At 39.4% G+C, this 19,999-nt stretch overlaps 1 protein-coding gene across 2 annotated transcripts; it reads right to left on the bottom strand.

Moving 5' to 3' along the window:
* Nucleotides 1–1,012: 1,012 nt before the first annotated feature.
* On the bottom strand, nt 1,013–19,878 carry lmcd1 (LIM and cysteine-rich domains 1). Of its 2 annotated transcripts, XM_044210694.1 has the most exons (8): nt 19,454–19,878; nt 19,113–19,308; nt 11,142–11,230; nt 10,167–10,422; nt 6,839–6,988; nt 6,345–6,584; nt 5,183–5,401; nt 1,013–4,651 (listed from the first exon to the last, which is right to left on the bottom strand). In XM_044210694.1, the coding sequence occupies exons 2-8, from the start codon at nt 19,137–19,139 to the stop codon at nt 4,541–4,543; spliced, it is 1,092 nt and encodes a 363-aa protein (XP_044066629.1). In that variant the 5' UTR covers nt 19,140–19,308; nt 19,454–19,878; the 3' UTR covers nt 1,013–4,540. The 2 variants fall into 2 exon arrangements, with proteins under 2 accessions (XP_044066629.1, XP_044066618.1); XM_044210683.1 differs by having other exon boundaries at nt 19,113–19,878.
* Between the last annotated feature and the right edge of the window lie 121 nt (nt 19,879–19,999).

The following is a 19,999-nucleotide window of genomic DNA, read 5'->3' as shown; positions in this document are numbered from 1 at the left end:
TCATGGTTCAGGAAGCGGCTGTCAGACGGTCAGCTGGGTGATGCAACTGCCCAGGAACGCTGGCAGAGAAACCACAGGAATACTTAACATTCCTGCTGGGAGTAGGTCAGCACACACACACACACACACACACACACACACACACACACACACACACACACAATTACACATCAATCCTCGTTCTAACTAACTAATTCCTAATTTTCATGACTTTAAATCAGAGCTCTGCTTCAAAGCAGTGAAACGTTTTCCTCCAGCTGCAGTTGAAGCTGATCTGAAACTGGATCACCTGCTTTTTCTCTGAAACCTGCATTTGTTACATTTAATGACTGATTTTTGGATCTTAATCTTTGGCCAGCGTTATACATACAACTTTTATCAGAGTTGGTATGTTTATTACTCTCTACAATTGACTTAAATGTTTAAAGGTAATTTAGTTACCTTAAGTTGTCTGAACTTTCTCCAACTATGAAAAAGTAGAGATGCGTTAAAAGTGTTTAAAACTACCTAAAATACTTTCTTTTGTTGTTTTTGTGATTACAATTATGTTAAAGGATTCATATGATGAGTTAGTTCTCTAAACAATTAAAGCATATTTGTGCTTACAACAAATATCAAATAACTACATGGTTATTGGATATTATTGCTTATTAATGCTAAATGGGGGGTTTATAACAGCTCCAAAGTTCACCAAAATGTTTTTTTAATATTTCTATTCAGACATGCATTTAATGTGTGCATGCAAGAAAGAGTATATTACTTTTTAAAATAAAATATAATTGTATAATATGTCATAATTTCTAACAAAACACTGTTGGCAGCTTAACTATTGAAAATAAAGACAGTTTTGCTGATTATATTCGTTAAAACACACAAGGCAAAACCCCCTCACTGTAAAGTCAAGGTACACAATGATGTGATGAGCTTTCGAATTAGTGAAGATATATTTACAGATTAAACTGAGTGATCTCCCCCCAACTCTCTCTCCAAAAAGATGATAAACAACAGGACGTTCAATCAGAAGTAACTTTAATTCCAACCCATCAGCTGTCAAAACACGATCAGCAGCAACTTTACTTTCTCTGACGTGTGATGATTTTCCCCTGAAGAAAGAAATGATGCAAAAACAAATTCCAAAACATGACATTCAACCATAACCTGGCGTGGGATTATCATTAATCCCTGCAGGAGACGCCATCATCACTTCAAAACCTTTCATCTAGGCTATATAAAAACATCATCATGCTGATTTAAAACAGTAAAATAATGACTTATGCTACATCACTCACTTTTCACAGTGGAATTCAGTAATTAGTATCGTTGTATATTGTTGTCTGGACCCTGTACATGGGCTTTCTCTGTGGACCCCTCCCCCATCCACAGCCATTCATTCTAGTATCTTTGATCCCCCCCGAGTCCTCCGCCCCTGCCCACAATGCAATAGAAAAAACACTGAACAAGTTAGTTACCTTCAAAGCACCAAATACCATCTGTGCCATCACACAGTTAGTGTCCACCACTGTGTACTGAATTACTCACTGTGAATTGTGAACACAGCATAAAACTTCTTAATTTAAAACATACGTTTTTCACACCGGCGATCTGCCAGTTTCTGGTCTTCAAAAAAAAAAACAATTCTACACATTATAACAAAAACTTAATTTCCTTCACAGAGGGGATTTTTGAAATCCTTGTTTATCATCAATCACCCAGACAAAGAGCTTATCTCGTTGTGTTAATTTCAAACATGTATTATTTCATAATTGATTGAGCTTGGCTAGGCTAGGCTAGCAGTTTCCCCCCCACTTCCAGTTTTTGTGCTAAGCTAGGCTAAACGGGCTCATCCCTATGTCCCCAGGCTCCTATGTCAAAGGGCTATAAGTAAGGACTATCTTTGAAGTTCAAATTGCAAAAGAACGAAGGGAGATAGACGTTTCAAATGCAGTTTGAATGGAAAAAATATTTTCTGCCACTGTGGAGATATCAATGTCTAAAGTCAAGAAAACTGTCTTGCCCACAAATGTGAGGGTGTAGGTTTCAAGGAGTATAACGTCAGTAAGCTATAAGCTGTAGGTGGGTGATTTCAGAATACTGACCCAGGGAAACATACATTGGACATTTCATCCAGGGAAAAACATTGCTGAGAACATAAAACCCTTTGAAAGGTCTCCTTAATGTGTCATATTAAGGATATTGAGCCGGGGAACATAGATACGCTCCCGGCTAAACGTGTCATACTGGACACACTGAGATAAAACTATCAATATTCAGTTTGATATTGCTATATTCTACTGTTTCATCTTGTCTGTCACAGATAAGCCTGTATTCAACGGTATTGTTTGTCAATATGCTATATTTAGCTAATCACGTCAAACAATATCGCTAGCTAAAATATTGTCCTTGTTTCTAAACAATTAGCATTTTGTTACAGTAACAGCAATCAATTCAAACAGTAACTGAAGGATTAAAAAAACATGCAAATATTAGCTGATGTTATGCTACCTGATTGTATTGATGAATTATATTTCATGGAACAAAAGTAAAGCTAATTAGCTTCTGTCTAGCGCAGACTTTATTTCTGGCTAACTTGTTTTCAGGGGTTTTAGCACATTGCAAAATTACTAATTTTGCAGCCAGAAAACTTTGTGTACCTCACAGTACTCTTTGTTAGTGTTAGCAAAATATAAAACTAATATAAGTAACATAAAGCAGCGTTTAGCAGCAGCAGAGACCCATGTTCATGAAAGAGGTTAAATGCAAATGGATCTGCAGTTTGACTGAAACAACACGTCAAACAGAAAGGAAAGAGAAGGAAATTACATATTAATGGTAAGTAAAATCCATACTTTCTAATTGTACAATTAGTATAACAAACACACCACCCAAGAGGGTTGAAATCTAATGCAGAAAAAACACAAAAAAAAATCCAGCAGAGTCCTATTAATTACTAATTAGTTATATGCCTTTTGCAGCCTTCTGCCTGTCCAGTTCTCTGAGGTTTAGATTATTTCTGCTTGAAATAAATGCTAACAAGTGATATCTGCACAGATTCAAACCTCACATTAGGATTTAATTACAATTTCGTACATATTTTAAGATAAGTTGATTCATACTAAAAATCTGTTGACATATTCTCACTGCACTAGCACATTATTTCACTTGTTTTAAGGAAATAAAATTCAATTACAAGAAAGAATTACAAGATTTTTTGCAGTGTGCCCCTTCAAAATACAATCTATGACAGTATGAAGCAGACCTTTAAGGGTTAAATCAGGTTTTCTTGACTTTCTCTGGTCCTTGAAACTGTTTTTAAGTACCAGTATTTCCATGACCCCGTATGTAAATTTGAATTTATACCTATGTATGATATTTTGAAAAGCATGAAGAGAGCTCCAAATACATCACACAGAAATGATGATATACAGTATTGCATTCAAGTGGCTCAACATGGGATTAAAAGCTGAAAAACTCTTAGCTACGTCATGCAGGACAAAATAAATCCTGAGGAGACAGAGATAAATAAAATATAATTATCGAGCTTCATTCCTGATCTCAGCAGATGGAGTTTGCTTAGTTGTCGTGGGACTGTCGATGTTCATGACGTACAGTAGATGTTCAAACTTTTTCTGCTGATGAAGATGGTGTGATACGGTCGAAAGCTCCAAGCTAGTAAGTAGACCATGAGTTGAGACTGTTTTGTCAAACTGATTTTTTCAAGGTCAAGAACTTTGATTCACGGGACAGAAAATCCTAACAGTGCTCAGAAAAACGGAGACTTTGAACATCTAGTTCCACGACAACTGAGCCTACGCCATCTGCTGATGAGACTGTGTTGGTTAAAAGGTTAAAAGCTCCGGGACCAGCTAGTAAGTGAACCTTGAGTTGCGATTGTTTTGTCACATGCATTTGTCAATGTCTTAAAATTTTATTTTCTTAAATGTATATTTACTAATATATTTATTTCTCATTTGATTTGATCGTCTTAGCTGTCAGGTCTGCTCCTCCCAGCAACAAGCTGCTGTTTGTATCTGAAACACAGCAGGCTGAAACCAGCACATCTGGCTCCAGTCACTGTCAGTACTTTAAGTGCTAATAAATCAACCAAATGTTTCTTTAAGTACTTAAAACACTTTTGTGTCAACTAAACATTTCGTTAAGTACTTGAAACACCAGTAGGCTCAACTGAACAAGTCTTTGAGTACTTCAGTGTCAGCTAGATGTCTTAAGTATTTTAAATATCAATGTATCAGCTGGGCCTTTTTTCTTTGTAGAATACAGTATTTTGAATACTAATTGTCAACTAAAGCTCTACTTATTCTTTATTATTTATCTTTACCTATTTCTTTTGTTCTATATAAACAAGCTAACCAACAGTCGATATTAGATTTATTAGATTAATATTTTTTTTGTCTTGTCTGACATTTTCGTTTGGTACTGCTTCACTGCCTCTGAAGCTCCTTATCATTCTGTTTTCGAGCAGTGCTTAAACATCTTAAAACTGAACACCATATTGTACTGAACTCTGTATTGTGTGAGTGTCTCAGTGGTGACAGGGTGTGTCCAGGTTTTGCCCGCACTTCCAGCAGCAGTAATGATGATGATGCCACGTCCGTCCATCTTTCGCCGTGTGGAAAGACTGGCAGAAGATCAACTGAGGAAGGAGAACAGCACAGGGGGGCAAAGGGGACGTAAGAGAGGAGATAATTAAATTAACAGTGATAAATAAACATTGTTATTTAACTGATAATGTTTGATGAGGTATATTACAGTATTATGGCATGTGGTTACACAGGTAGACTCCATCTCCATACTGTATACTAAGAGTCTACAGCAAGTCACATGCTAGCGACTCTGTGAGGCTGTACTTAAGCACAGCCGTGCTTTGAGCTAAATGCTAACATGCTCACAATGACAATGTTAACATGCTGATGTTTAGAAGCTATAATGTTTACCATGTTCACCATGTTAGTTTAGACTCTTAGCATGGTAACATTTGCTAATTAGCAGTAAACAAAAAACATAGCTGAGGCTGATGGGAATGTCATTAGTTTTACAGTTATTTACTCATAAACTAAAGTCAGGATTCATCCTCTGGGGGGAAATGTCTGTACAAACACATCACTACATTCCTCCGTCTGATATTAATCGTGTCTACAAGAAGTCTATTGTGATGTCATCTCACCTCATCACAGCCTGAGCATCGCGGCCAGACCGTCTGACAGTAGTGTCTTCCGCAGAGCAGCTTCTGATTGGACCAGAAGTAGACCAGGTCCACCAATTCCTGGCCACACTCTGAACATACGAAGCAGGTGGGATGCCACAGGGCGCTATGGTAACCTGCACGCTCAGCATAAACAGCTGGAAACTCCTTGGCAACCTCACCTTTGCAACCAGCACACCGCTAGAGGACAGAGAGGACAGTATGTGAAAGTGAAAGAAGGTCGTGTACCAAACTCCCGGAACAAAGTTCTAGTTTAAAATGGGTGGGGTGAAGAAACATTACAGTGAGGCATTTTGGGGGATCTTTCAGTGCACGATCTGCTCGGAGAGCAATAGCCCCATGCAACATTTTGTGACTAAAGGAGGGCAAGTTAGTAATCTATTCGGGGTAACATGAAGGGTTGGAGTGCAATTGAAAAAAGAAGTTACCTGGATATAACTCCAGTTCTATGAATACATACAGTAGGTAGCCCTCTAACAAATTTCGCTATTGGTTAATTAACTCTGACGAGTTTTTTTAATTGCAACCTAAGAAAGATCAGTGCACTCACCCCACACCCCAAATCAGGTGGTAGTATCTCCTATAAATAAGGAAGCCCGCTGTCCTGCTTGCTTTGAACTTTGATAGAAACCATTTTTGACAGAAAGAGAGCCACACAAGTGTATCCCAGAATTCCCCAGAAATAGGTGTGAATTAGGTGGTCAGTAGTGTGTTCAGGCCTATTAACGGTCATATTTTAGGGGCCTAGGATCCATTATAAATGTGTTAGGAACAGAAAACCTTTTCTGAGTGAATTAGGGGACAGAAATATTGGACCAAATGGTTGTAAATTCAACCAAAGTGTCCCAAAAGTGGGTGTAAACTGGGCAGCGTTGACACCATTAAGCATTTAAGGTCTTTTTGGGTTTGAAGAATTGTTTTAGCAGTGCGACAGGATCCTGCACATTTTTAACAAGAGAGGGCAACCTACTAAATAACTGGACCAGAATAACTGGACTGGAAATGCATCTGCTGATGTTTCCTCTGTCTGGTGCTTTGTCAAAGCAAAAGTGGTTTTCTTAAGGCTGCCACCAACATTACCAGGATTTAAACTTTAAAGATGTCAGACACCTTATTTACTTACATATTCAGTCTTTGTGCTGTCTTCTGTTCCATTAGTGGAACCAGCAGCGGAGGCAGTGCTGCGATTGGTCGAGCCGTGGTCCTGATCCTTCTTGTCGCTGTTGCTGCGGTCTTTGGCCTCCTTCGCTGTCCTCTGAATGGCTGCTTCCCTCAGAGCTCCGCCCTCACCAGGTAAGGCCACCTCCCCGACTCCCAGCACCTCCTGTTTGTAGTGCTTCACAAACAGCAGCATGGAGGAAATCTGCAGGAGGATGTAGGAGAAGTTAGAGATCAGAGTCAGCTTGTAACAAGAATATCCATCGTGTGCAAGTTGTTTTCCAGCCAGAAAAACTGATTTAAGTGATATTGTTATATGTTAACTTGGTAGCTAACAATAATTGGGTTATAAGCAATGGATGTCTGTAGTGTGGGGAATTCATTGAAACATATTTGTACCACAGGAATACAATTTGTACATAATTAGTGAACTATAACAATGTGTGTTGTTTCCTGTACCTCCTCCTCACTGGCCAGGCTCTGACACTTCATGGGGTCCTGATCGTGGACGGGGAGCTGATTGAAGAGCTGCCTGCGTCGCTCCAACGCTCCATCTGTCCCCGAGACAGGACGTTGACTCTCCGGGATCAGCTCCATGTACTGCATGGCCTGAGGGGGATCCGGGGCATTGGAGTTCTGGTTACTTTTACAGTAATATAGTATTTTTACAGCAGCTTAAATGTTTCATTATTTATGTTGAGATGTGAAGCTGAGATGTGAACCATCTAATTGAAATTGTAATTCACTGACAAACTGACAAATGCTTCCTTCACTCATTCACATTTATCAGGCTGGAGATTCACCACAACGTTGGGGCTGTTTGGTCATTATTAGATCAGTTCTACACCTGCCAACCTGCACCATCTGTAAGAGAGTAAAGTAACTGCAGCAGTTTAGACCTGCAGATGTACTGCAGACATGTTGATGTTGCCAACGTCAGACAAAGAAAGTAACAGCTGCTGCAATTTTAACATGTAAGTTAAAATTGTAGGTGGTGGACTGGAACTGCAGGTCAGAAACTGATGGAGCTGATTGACCATTTTATCTGATTATCTTAGCTAGGCCTGTTTTAAGGTACTTTTTAGTTTTAGTCAGTGGCGGCAGAAGTATTCAGAACTTTTACTTAAGTAAAAGTAGTAATAACACAATGTAAAAAGTCTTGCATTCAAACTTTTACTTAGGCGAAGAGTGCAGAAGTATTGTCAGCAAATTATACTTCAAAGTACTCATTATGCAGAATGCCCCCTTTTAGTAGTATTAGAGTATTATATTATTATATTTATTTCTTTTACTGATGCATTAATGTGTATGCAGCGTTTTAATGTTGCAGCTGGCTGAGAAGCATGCATTATATTTTAAAAGTTTATCATTTGTTTTAAATGTAAAAAGTAACTACAGTTGTCAAATAAATGGAGAAAAGTACAGTATTTTACTCTTAAAATGCAGTAGAGTAGAAGTATAGAGTAGAATGAAATGGAAATCTGTAAAAATACCTCAAAATTGCCCTTAAGTACAGTAGTTGAGAAAATGTACATAGTTGCTTTCCACAACTGGTGAGAGTTTTTACTAAAAATAAAACTACACCATTTAAATCAGCTGATATGATACCAGCCCTTATAAATGATTGACACTGAAGCAAATAAAGGAACTCTGCTAAGTTGACTGATGAGAAATGTTTTAAATTATAGTAGACTAAAGATCAATTTTAGCTCATTATTTGCCCCTGAGCAGATATTCTGTACAGAGCTTTACCACAGAGTTATAAAATATGTGTTCATATCCTATAAAACAACTTAATATCCACTACATACCTCTGAGATTCATCAGTTCCAACTTACAAATTTAAAAGAGCAGACTTCAGTGCTGAGGTATTTATTTCTGTGTTAGTGATGTGAGTGAGTTAAGACTTTTGTAACCTGCTGACATTTATACTACCATGTATAATACTAATGTCTCCAGAGTCTTTAATGGTCTCATTGAGAAACATACAGTAAGTCACTGGGAGAAATCAGAAAGCTCAAGATCAAGAAAGAGTGAAAAAAGCTAAAAACAAAAAAACAAAAAACTACAACATTTTTAAATTAAAATGAATGAATTCTGCTCGGTCTGTTTATCATTTGCCTTTATATATCCATGATACTGCGGATCAATTCAAACACCATTCATTCATTTCATTTTGGCACTTCTCTGACATCTCCCACCACTGAAATTTTTGCTTGTTGAACACACTCTCTAAAGTAAATACACTGGTCTCACATTGCAGTGTGGATGGGCTTTCTCAAAAACGCTAACATGGCTGGATGACATACTTCAGTTTAGAAGAAATGTTCAGAAGACTAACTGTATTTCAGTTGTCATCACACTGTCCAGGTGTTGTCAGTGACACATCTGTGTGTTGTCTGATGACTACACCGGAGTAAGATAGTGACTAACAGTCTAGAGCTGCATTAGCAGAGTCTACATGCTGCAGTGTTATAAACAAATGTTTTTATTGTATTTATTTAGCCCAAAATCACAAATTTACCTTAAGGGGCTTTATAATCTGTACAGCAGAGGCCTACGACACCCTCTATCCTTAGACCCTACAAAAGTCTAGGATGAAACAAACAACATGCTGAAGATTTTTAGAGACAGATCTGGAGAGCAGTTCCTCTCAGGATTTGTTTCTACAAGTTCAACCACAGTAATGTCCCCCCGCAACTGCCCCGCCACGCTGCAGTGCTCAATAATCACTGTCATCCTTATAATTATAGGCTGTGAAACCTGAAACATACTTCAGTCTGTTTTTAATGGAAACCAGACGGTCTAGACTGTTCGACACACAGAGAGGGCTGCAGAAACTAAACTAAAACAAACTGAGTGGTAAACCCTTAGGATGGGTATAAAATGTAGTTTTTCATATTGACAAAATAATCGATATTTGCGCTCATCATGCTTACTTGCGTACTAGTTTTTCACTTTACGGTGGTGAAAATGTGAGCTGAAACAACACACTCACTTTCTTTGTTTATGAGTATGTACACATGGGACAGGAGGTTGAAAACAAACATACCCGACATCTAGGTATGGGTACCGAGGCCCGGTCTTAAACTGGTACCAGTTACTGATTGGTCAAAACCAGAATACCAACTGGGCAGTCAATGCTGCTATCAGTATTTGAACGTCATCCAATCGTCCTCTAATGATAATGTGTTTATTAGCATTGTGTGACTTTGTGTGTATGTGTATAACAGTATTTGTGTGTAACAGGGATAAAACTAATGGTGCAATACGCCATAAAGCGGCTGCTGCTCCACCGTCACTGCAGCCAGTCCACTCCGCCTCCTTTAGAAAGTAACACCTCCAGTTTACAACAAAAAGTTCAAACACCATAATGTTAAGTTTATGGCTGTGATGGTACGATGGTCTTCCTGCTATTGATGGTCAATATTCTTATGCTATGCGTTTTCAAATGCTTCCTTACGTCTGATGTATTGCTGGTTTTTAAAGCAACTGTGCACATACTGTATATACAGATGGTTTGGGTTGTAATTTAAACATTTGCTTGTGTTTTCACTGACAAATCAAAGGTTTAGATCACATGCTTAAATTGTGGGTTTGATTAAAACAAACATGATTTATTTTGTGTGATTGCTGTGTACATTTTTGGAGAAGCTCTATCCGGCAGAGTCATCGTGTCCTCAGATCTCAGCTGGTGAGTAAAATGTGACTTTACAAGCTGACACAGACCAACAGACTGCAGCTTCATACGAACAACCAACCTCCTGTACTTCACACTGATCCTCACCAGTGTCTGGTTGAGGCCGGCCGGCGCCCAGTCGTATGTCGTCGTGTTGAACGTCGGGTCTTTACGTGACACCACCGGATTGGTCACGATCATTCGGTTCCTTTTGTACATGCGAAGGCCGCCGCCTCCTTTAACCTTCGCTGTCAAATGGGAGCAGGATGAGTCTGTGAGCAGGCGTCCCATTCGCTGGTCGTCTTCGACATCACTTCCAGGAGCGTGGTTGACTGTGCTGCAGCCGCAGGCGATACAGGCTTTCCTGCACAGTGGACAGTTCGAGAAGAAAGAGAGGAGAGAGATGAAGTCATTGAGCGATAAGACATCAAATAAGAACGTGTCACGTGATCAGCTTGTAGAGAATTGTCTGCCTAATTGGGCTACTTTAATTTAATTGGGTGGGTAAAAAATGTTTTGGGAAGTTTGTGATAATTTGGGATACTTTTTGTAGGCCACCATTTTGGTGGTTTCCCCCAACAAAACCTAGTATGACGGGACTGACGGGCACTGAGTTCAGTAGGCTCGCCTCAACATGATTACTGAAGACCCACAAAACCAAATTACATTTCAATTAATTACAACAAGGTTTAACTTTTTTCCTATTTCAAAATTTCCTTTTAATGATCATCTCAGTGTTTGTCAGCATCGAAACACAGGAGTCTCCTGAACAATTTACTATGGGTTTATGGTATGGTCATCAGTTTTATTATTTCGTCTTTGTTTCTGAGAAATCATGTTTTTTCTGTCAGTTTGGTGGACGGCTCTAAATACTACAATGCCCATGAGCCTCAGCTGTCGTTGCTGTGGAAGAAGAAGCCACACAGAGGTGTGAATCAGAGTTGTAGTGAATTCAAAACGCTTCACCGTTTCAGTTACAGCCAAAACATGTAACTATAGATACTGAATTCATCCAAAACTGATCCAGAATCTGAATCATTTTTGCAGAGAGAAAATAATAATAAAAACAAAACAGAGTTGTACCTCCAAGAATGTGGCTGGAATCCAGAGCAGCTCTCACATACAAGACACACCGCTGCAAGTCCTCCTCCTGCACTCTGCTTTACAGACATCTGAGAGGAGACACAGGGGACCAAATACAAACAGATTGATGTTATATATCCAAATTATTTACATAACTCTGATCCTGTGAGGTACAGTCCATTTAAGTTTCTTTCTACATTATGAGCAACCTAACTGTGAGAGCGTCAAGGTCAGAGGTCACAACAGTATAGAAAACCATTTCCACCAGGAAAAGGAAAAGAAAAAACTGATGAAAAGGTTGGAATGATAAAAACAGAAAATACTGCGGTAAGACAAAATTATGAAACACTAGGCCATGATTATGAGATGAACATTTTAACCTTTTAAGGGACAAGTCCGGTGATGTTCTTCATTTTTCTTACTGTTTGTGTATCAAAGCCTGACATATCTTATCAGTGCTTTTGACTCAACCCCACGTACACCGTCCTGGTGCTGGAAATACTCACAAGAGCATCAAATGTGTATTAATCCACCACTAAAAATAGTCCCCAGCAAATGCCCTATTTACTCCTGTCTGAGTAATGTTTACTGAAAACTAAGTGCCCAGCTGTTTCAGTAAATTAACAAGACTTTAAAAAAAAGAAACAATATATTTGGGACACGTTTTTAAAGATGTCTTTGGTTGGATCCAACGGACTTGGGGCTGAGTGCCACAGACATTTTAAGGAAGTCAGAAAGTACTAGTACAGACTACCACATTGTTGGTTTTGGTCTTTTCATGGGATTTGTTGACAATAAGAAAAATATAGAATAACACCAGGTTTTTCACCTCTTCAATAACTCTTTGTTGAATGAATTATGTACAATCCTATGAACAAAATGCCAGGGGGAAGTAAACGAGAAGTTCAGCCCAGCTGGTTAGCGTTTAACTTGCCAGCTACAGTAGTTTACCAATTAGCCCGGCAAGAAATCACTGTGTCTACAAGTTTCTAGAGCCAAATATTTTACAAAGACGTGCAGATTTATTTAGTTGTGCCACTTTCTGGTTTGACCATGCCTTAAGACTGTTTCTTCAATGACACACACCTGAGCCTGCCTCTGTACCTGACGAGGAACCACTGTGGACTTGAAATATTTTACTTTTCCTGATGCAATAAAGAAAACATTTTAAAGGGAGTTTTTACATTAAAGTTAGTGAAACCCTGATTAAAACATGGACCAAAACTCTGAACATGAAAGTTCATTCTTGTCTTTCTTCTTTGACAAAATAATCTCAATTCATTGTCCACTTTACCAGCTTTCTCTGTAACTTTCAACCAACGTCCTCTGCTGATGAGGACTGTGAGATGTGAGTGAAAGCTCTGGAAAAAGCAAGTATGTGGACCTTGAGTTAACCAAAACAATTTCACCCCAAACTTAGCCTCAAATAACTGAGCCAGAACCAAACTGAACAGGTGTGACAGCAGTTTGTTTGATGAAAACAGAAATTTACAGTTCTGATCTGAAAAACAAAGATATTCGTACGACACGGAGAGTAACAGTTGTTGTTTTCAACTTTTCTCAGTGAGTGTGGGAGGAAGAGAAGGGAGTGAACAACACACACACACACACACACACACACACACACACACACACACACACACACACACACACACACACACACACACACAGGGTGGATGATCTCATTGGTCCACCCAATGACATAATCATCACACTTCAGTCTTATCTGTCATCCCAACACTCAATTTTTCATCTCCTCCTCTTCAGCTCTACAAACATTTCGTCTTTTATCTGTTTTAACAGTCCCACTGTTTTTTCTTATTCGCTCCTCTCGTCTGTTTCTCTTCCTGTCCTCACTGTGCCTCACCTTTCCGCTCCTTTTTTCCCCTTTTCCTTTTTAAAAAGAAAATAACTTGTCCGCAATCCTTATTAAAATTATTTCCAAGGTCAAAAATGTTAAAGTTTAACTGTGGCGGTAAGTTTAATTTGGTGATCTGTTGGTTTCTGGTCAACCTTTGTTTTTGGTTATAAGATGTTTCTGTGTGTGTGTGTGTGTGTGTGTGTGTGTGTGTGTGTGTGTGTGATTGTCACGGATGACTGACTGTTTTCAAAGCCTCTGGCAGGAAACCTGACGACTGTTCTGCTAAAACAACCTGCTGCTATTTGTCTTACAGAGAGAGAGACAGACTGTCCACCTGTCCATCTGTCACCAAGTATTAACAAGCCCATCTCTCCTCAGGGAGACATTCATACATGTAATATACTGTATAAATAGAGAGACAGACACATGCTCTTCCAAAATGATGAACTGGCTGCAGGGATTTGCTCCCATTGAGCCACAAGAGCATTAGTGAGATCCAATACTGATGTTGGTGATAAGGTCAGGCTCCCAGTCAGTGTTTCAGTTCATCACAAAAGTGCTGGATAGGGTTGAGGTCAGGACTCTGTGCAGGCCAGTCAAGATCTTCCACACCAAACTGGGAAAAAACATTTCTTTATGGACCTGGCTTTGTGCAGGTGGGCATTGTCACGTTGAAACAGGAAAGGACCTTCACCAAAATGTTGGCGCGAAGCTGGAACAACACTGTTCTCTAAAATATTAATGTGTGCTGTAGCATTAAAGGAGAAGTTTGACATATTGGGAAATACGCTTATTAGTTTTTTCTGGCTGAGAGTTAGAAGAGACGATTGATACCATTTTCATGTCCGTACACTAAATATTAAGCAGCCTGCCACCAGTAACTTCCTGGAGTCTCTGCTGGTTGCATGACAACTGTTCATCACCAGGAAATCTGTCGGTCTGGCACATAACCACCCATAAAACTTTTCCACTTCAAACTTTGCCTGGATTAAACAAACAAGATATTACGTGTTAATTAGTGAGCTTTAGAGGTGCTGGAAGGCGGATTTTGTTACTGTTGGATGTAGCCAGGCTAGCCGTTTCCCCTCCATTTCCTGTGTTTGTGCTAAGCTAACTGCTAGCTAGCTGCTGACTGTAGCTTTATATTTACTGCACAGACATGAGAGTGATACTTCTCATTTAACTCTAAACAAGAATGAAAATAAGCACATTTCCCAAAATGTCGAACTATTCCCTTAAGTTATTTTCCTTCATTGGAACCAAGGAACGCAAACCAGGAAAAACAGACCCAGACCAACAGTACACTGAAGTATGTGGACAGGAGTGTCGAGCAATCGTTAGCAGTGAGAGAGGACAGATGAGTGTGTTTAGAGGTGTGAAGAGAGAGACTGAGTGTGTGTTGTCAGTGACAGTGAAGAGACTGTTGATCCGCCCGTGTTGAAAAGGTCACAGCGATGACGGCTGGACCGGAAACAGCTGAAGAAGAACAAGACTTCATTACATCCCTCTGGAATACACTGACTGACAGTGTGTCATTATTATGTAACTGACACCAGTTAACAGTAACCAGGACTGGTACATTATGTGATGTCAGGAGCGAAAAACCTTTCTGAGGTCAGTTCAAACCCAAACCAGTTTTAAAGGAACGTTCACACTAAAACTCAGGCACTAAAACACCCAATGAAATCCAATTTGTCAACAGTTTGTTTAACGGTGTTCTTAACCGGTGAGTATACTCACTGTGACTCTGGTGGTGGGAGGAGCTTATGAGTCACAGTAAGAGCAAACGTGACTCAAAAGTTCCTCCAAAGAAGAAATAAACATATTACTCAGCCTGCAACCAGTCATGACACAGCTGCCATGATGCAGGTAATTACTTTGGTTGTGGTGAACGAGTCTGAAAACAACAAGTTACACTGACCAACTTTTAGAAACTTTTTTTGTGGTTGCAAAAACTTCTCAATTTGCTTGTGCACAAAAGTTCCATTTTTGAAAATATTTTTCGGGCATTTTATGATAAACAGTGCTGAGATGACGGGAAACAAAGGGAGAGAGAGAGGTGGGAAATGCCATGCATCAAAATTCCCCTGACAGACGTAAGCGCAGACGTTGCATTTCACAGTCAGTGCCTTATTGAGTAAATTCTTCTACACTCCACAAAGAATTAGACAAGAAGTGGCAACAAAACAAACTAAGAAAACATGCAGGCAGCATTTATTAAAACTTCACTGACGAAAACTAGACTGAAATGCCTTTAGTTTTTATTGACCAAAACTAACAAAAATCTAATTAATAAAATTTGACTAAAACTAATCTACATTTTTGTCAAAAAGCTAAAACTGAATCAGGTGCCAAAATGAATACTGTGAACAAATGTCCTTCGCCTTGTGGTGGACCAAAAAGTTTTATGAATCTGAAAATGATCAGATTATTTACCACTTTCATGATTATATTTTATCTGTGTTTATTTGTATGACTACTTATTTAATAAATAATAATAAATCTTAGTTATTAAATTATTTTTTTAACACTTTTGTTATCCATAGTGATCGTTTCAGCCCTCATATTTTGGCTGCTCTATGTCGGGTCCCTAATCTGCAGCAGTTGCAATACATTACATAAATAACATTTTGTCCTTCTTTCTATTTATCTGAAAGCTGAAATGAACTATTGAATTATTTGAAGCTTTTCAAATCAGCACAAACATTTATGCTGTGTAGCTCCTCTGTTATCAGGTAATCACTGACAATCTTCAATTGGTCTGATGAAGATATCTTAACCACAAATACTGAACAGCAAAGACTGATTAGTTGCTCTGAATAACAGCGTCTGCCAAATGATACATATGAGCGAAACTAGAAATACATTTTTTCAGAAAGAGGGAAAAGTGTGGCAGCTCTATATTTAGGAGTCAGATAAGGCAAGTATGTCATAGGTGGTTCAGACTCGAGTGAGCCTCGCTGAGTAATTCTAAACATGTCGGCTATGTGAAGAGGAAACTGCAGGAAACGCTGTGAGATAAGAAGCTGGAGGTCAAAGAGGCGGCGAGTTGACCTGCTGCAGTTAACGTCCTGAGTCCAGACCTTTGTCACATGGGATCCTGGATATTTCCTGTTGTTCTCCACTTACAACAAAATCAGACAATGTGCCACAAATGAGCTGGTAGACAGTAGACAGCACCTTGTCACTATTCAACAGTGTAAACAAAAATCTCTTCACGAAGAAACAGAAAGTTTGTTTTGATGGGAGAGCAGAGATTATGGTGATTCTTTTTATTGTTTCCTTTATATACTTAAATAGATTTTTCCTTTGAAACTCTGGAAATGAAACTGAAACCGCACTCAGTGGTGTTGACTGCTGACTGCATTTGCATTTTGTCTTTGTAATTGGGAATTTGTAAAGCTGCACATTCAGCTTTAGCGCTGCAATGATTAGTCGAATGACAGACAATAATCGGCAACTAGTTTGATAAGCGATTAATAATTTAAATAAGAAAAAATGTCAAACATTCCCCAGTTCCAGCTTGTCATTTGTCAGGATTTGCTGCTTTTCTTTGTTCTATGTGACAGTAAATACAATATTTTAATTGTTTGGAGTGTTGGTCGAACCAAAAAGGCAACTGGATGACTTCACTATGGGCTTCAGGAAACTGTTACAGACATTTTTCACTGTTTTCTAGCATTTTAGAGATCAAACGATTAATCAACTAATCGAGAAAATAATTGGCAGATTAATCGATGATGATGAATAATCATTAGTTGCAGTCCTATTCAACTTTATCCAGTCTGAGAGTTTTTGTGTGTGTCATTGTGTGTGTGTGTGTTGGGGGTTATTTCCATCCTGGTGATGGCAGCTTTTCCAGCTCCGACGTCTAAAGGGCGGCCGGGGGATCAAACCCCCGACAGGTGACGCTGATCCATCAGGTTATCTGCCTCAGACTGATGTGACCTCTGGATGGACAACCAGAGAATGAATTACAGGAGGGATCTGTGGGAGACAAACTGTACTCGGCTGCCAGAACAGACCCAGCAGGGGGATCGGGTCCTCGTGGTCATGGATTACCTTCACTGACTGAATTAGAAATCTCCAGCTGTTTGAAATTAATTGGATGTGAACAAGCCCGAGAGATTCATCCAAACTGATTTAAAATATCTTCAACTGTAGAACATACAGTTTAGTGTTTAGTGGAGGCTCTTTCTTTTTTCTGCAGTGAGAGTCTATGGAAGGTCAGAGAGCCAATAGGATATATAAAAATGAGCATGTTGATAAGAGGTCGACTGCTTTTTAGGGTCGAGCAATGCCTCGAGTGCTGCCATCACGCCATCACGGTGACTGTTGCATACATTTGTTTTTGCACCATTTCTTTGGACAAATCAACTCCAGTGAATATAGTCTCATCATTTTAACTTACTGCCACTGTTTAACTGTCTGGGTTCTTAATATCATCATATCTTCACCATATGTGAAAAGCAAAAGATTTTTCAAAAACATTTTAAAATTAGAGAAGCATTTTTTGCTTTGTTTAGTTGAGAGCAACTGATGTAACAGTGCAGCTCAACAAACCTCGACTGAGAGAGTCATCGCCTCACGTTGTTTCAATAAAGACTGAAGAAGACATAACAAATGGCATCCAACTATAACTCTTTCATTACATTTTCATATTTATAATTTTGTGTATTTGTGTTTGCAAACTCGCTTCCTTCAAATTGAAAAAAACAGCAATAATGTGGTTTGATATCATGAAAATCTTAAGGATTATAACTTTAAATTAAGACCACATCTCAGATTTTCTCAGCAATTCAAACTGGTCTGGTGTTGAGCTCATTGATGCCTTTTACAGGTAAGTAGGTGTTATTATAAATGAAGACATCATCTTCCTACATAACTAGCTAGCTACCAAGAAACATGGATGTATTAAGAGAGCTGGATATTGCGGGGCCACTCAGCCTTGCTGACAATTTGTCACAGTGGCCACTCGCAGTATTGCAACCAATAAAATCCCCTGCAGCCCAAAAAGCAATTTCCCTATAGACCTCAATTATAAAAGAGACATCTGTACAACAACAAGGTGTTACTCTAGGTGTATACATTTTTCATCCATGAAGGTTTTATATTTGTAAAACTTACCCTGAGCCCAGGAAAGCTTCTGACCATTCAAAGCGCTTCACACTACATTCACCCCATTTATTCGTCCAAATAAACTGACTCATTCACACATTGGGGTTCAGTATGGACACTTGTAGGCTGGGGAAGCCGGGATCAAACCGCTGACCTTCCAATTAGTGGACGACCTGCTCTACCTCTAAGCCACAGCTGTCCCTCGATACAGTACACCCACAGCTAGAAATCCCATCAAAAAATGGCTTCAAAATGGTGGTAAGCATGGATGAGTTGGACACAGCTGTAGAAGTTGTTGTAAATGAACGTCGTACAGAAATAATAACTCCTAAATCACAGTATTATACAAATCAACATAAAACATTGGGTTAACTGCTTCTAACAACTGCTGCCACAGCTTCTGTGTTAATTGAAAATGATTTTGGCAAGTGTGATACATCTCTCAATTTGTTATGGCAAAATAAAACTAAATAACCCCCTTTCAAACAGAAATGAATTAACATGAAGACAATGTCAACTTAACAATGAAGAGAAACAAAATGTCCATTCAGTCTAATTATCAGGCTACGAACGGAGCAGAAATGTGAGAAGTTTCTGGGTGGTTGTAGGTAAATCCTCTTTCAAACTTAGAGCTGACTTTTGTGCATATATATATATATATATATTATATAAAGTTCACTTGAACTCAGTAAAGTCTCCTTATTCCAATTCAATTAAACTTTATTGTCATTTTACTAATACTCAAGTACAATGAAAAGCTTATACACTGGTCTCTGAGTGGCGGTACAAAATACATGACATACAATACATACACTAGTGCATCATAACAGTGCAGGATAAGACAAGACTTTCTCCAGAGTTTCATCAACAGGAGAGGCTACATCACATCAGACTATCTGACCCGCTGACCCTTGACCTCCTCGTTACTGTTAATCTGGAAGTATCTATTAACAGAAAGTTCAGCAGTATAGATGTAAATGTGTCTGTCCTACCTTCTCCATGGCTGAGCTCACGTCCATGTTGTCCAGCGTCTGTCGGTGGTTTCGACTCCTCGGCTCCTCAGTTCTCTCTGCCTCTGCTCCTCCAGAACAATGGGACTTTAAATTCCTCTCCTGTCGACCACACTTCCTCTCTCCCCGCCCACAGTCGCTCCTGCGCCACTCTGGTCCTGGTGCTCTCCACAGCCCACTGCAATTTAACCGTCTAGACTTTCATCTCATTCTCATTTCTTTACTTTTAACGCTCACTGCAAAGTATTTTTCTTTTTTCTACTAGGTTCCACACTTCACCTTCAAACTCAGTTTTCTCCCTTTTTCTATTTTTATAAAATCACCTTTCTCCTCTTCAGCTGTGGACTCCTGCTTCTTATTTCTGTCCTATTTTTTTCCTCCTCTCTTCCCGCCTGATTCGTCCTGTTGCCAGCTCTCCTTCTCCACCCTCTGCAACATGAACTCAACAGGTTTCTTCACCTCCTGATTTTGCTCCAATGCGTCCCTGAAGTCTTCCAACACTTTCTGCCTTACAGTGAAACAGCAGCTCCCTCCTTCACCTCTGTTTCTCTCTCTGACTCTGCTGATCAGTGAATTCACCCTGCTTTGCTAAATATTACAGACACCTCCTGTGTTTCAGCTGTAGACCATGTAGCAGCAGACTGGCAGTAATCAAGGAGATTTATGGTCTTAAAAACAGCAGCTGTACTGTTGCTAATGACTCCTGCTTTCTGCTGCAGAACAGCAGACCAGACTGTTAGTTCAGTCCTGGTCTTCTACCTGGAGCAGTGAGGCCTGACTGGACTGTTTGTGTTTTTAATCTGAGACAAAGACAGAGAGAGCCCTGAGGGAATCCCTGCTCACACTCTGCCAGCCAATCAGAGTGAGCC

This window comes from Siniperca chuatsi, linkage group LG2 (genome assembly GCF_020085105.1).
Source record: "Siniperca chuatsi isolate FFG_IHB_CAS linkage group LG2, ASM2008510v1, whole genome shotgun sequence".
Classification (NCBI taxonomy): Eukaryota; Metazoa; Chordata; class Actinopteri; order Centrarchiformes; family Sinipercidae; genus Siniperca; species Siniperca chuatsi.
Note: the sequence above shows the minus strand (reverse complement) of the source record. Positions and strands in the feature narration are given on the sequence as shown.

Excerpts from the sequence above, each read along its gene's own strand:
- lmcd1 (XM_044210683.1), bottom strand. The coding sequence starts at position 19,139 with ATGGACGTGAGCTCAGCCATGGAGAAG. Across the intron at positions 11,231-19,112 it reads TGAGCTCAGCCATGGAGAAG|ATGTCTGTAAAGCAGAGTGC; the intron begins GTAGGACAGACA and ends GTCTCCTCTCAG. Across the intron at positions 6,585-6,838 it reads GCCTGGCCAGTGAGGAGGAG|ATTTCCTCCATGCTGCTGTT; the intron begins GTACAGGAAACA and ends ATCCTCCTGCAG.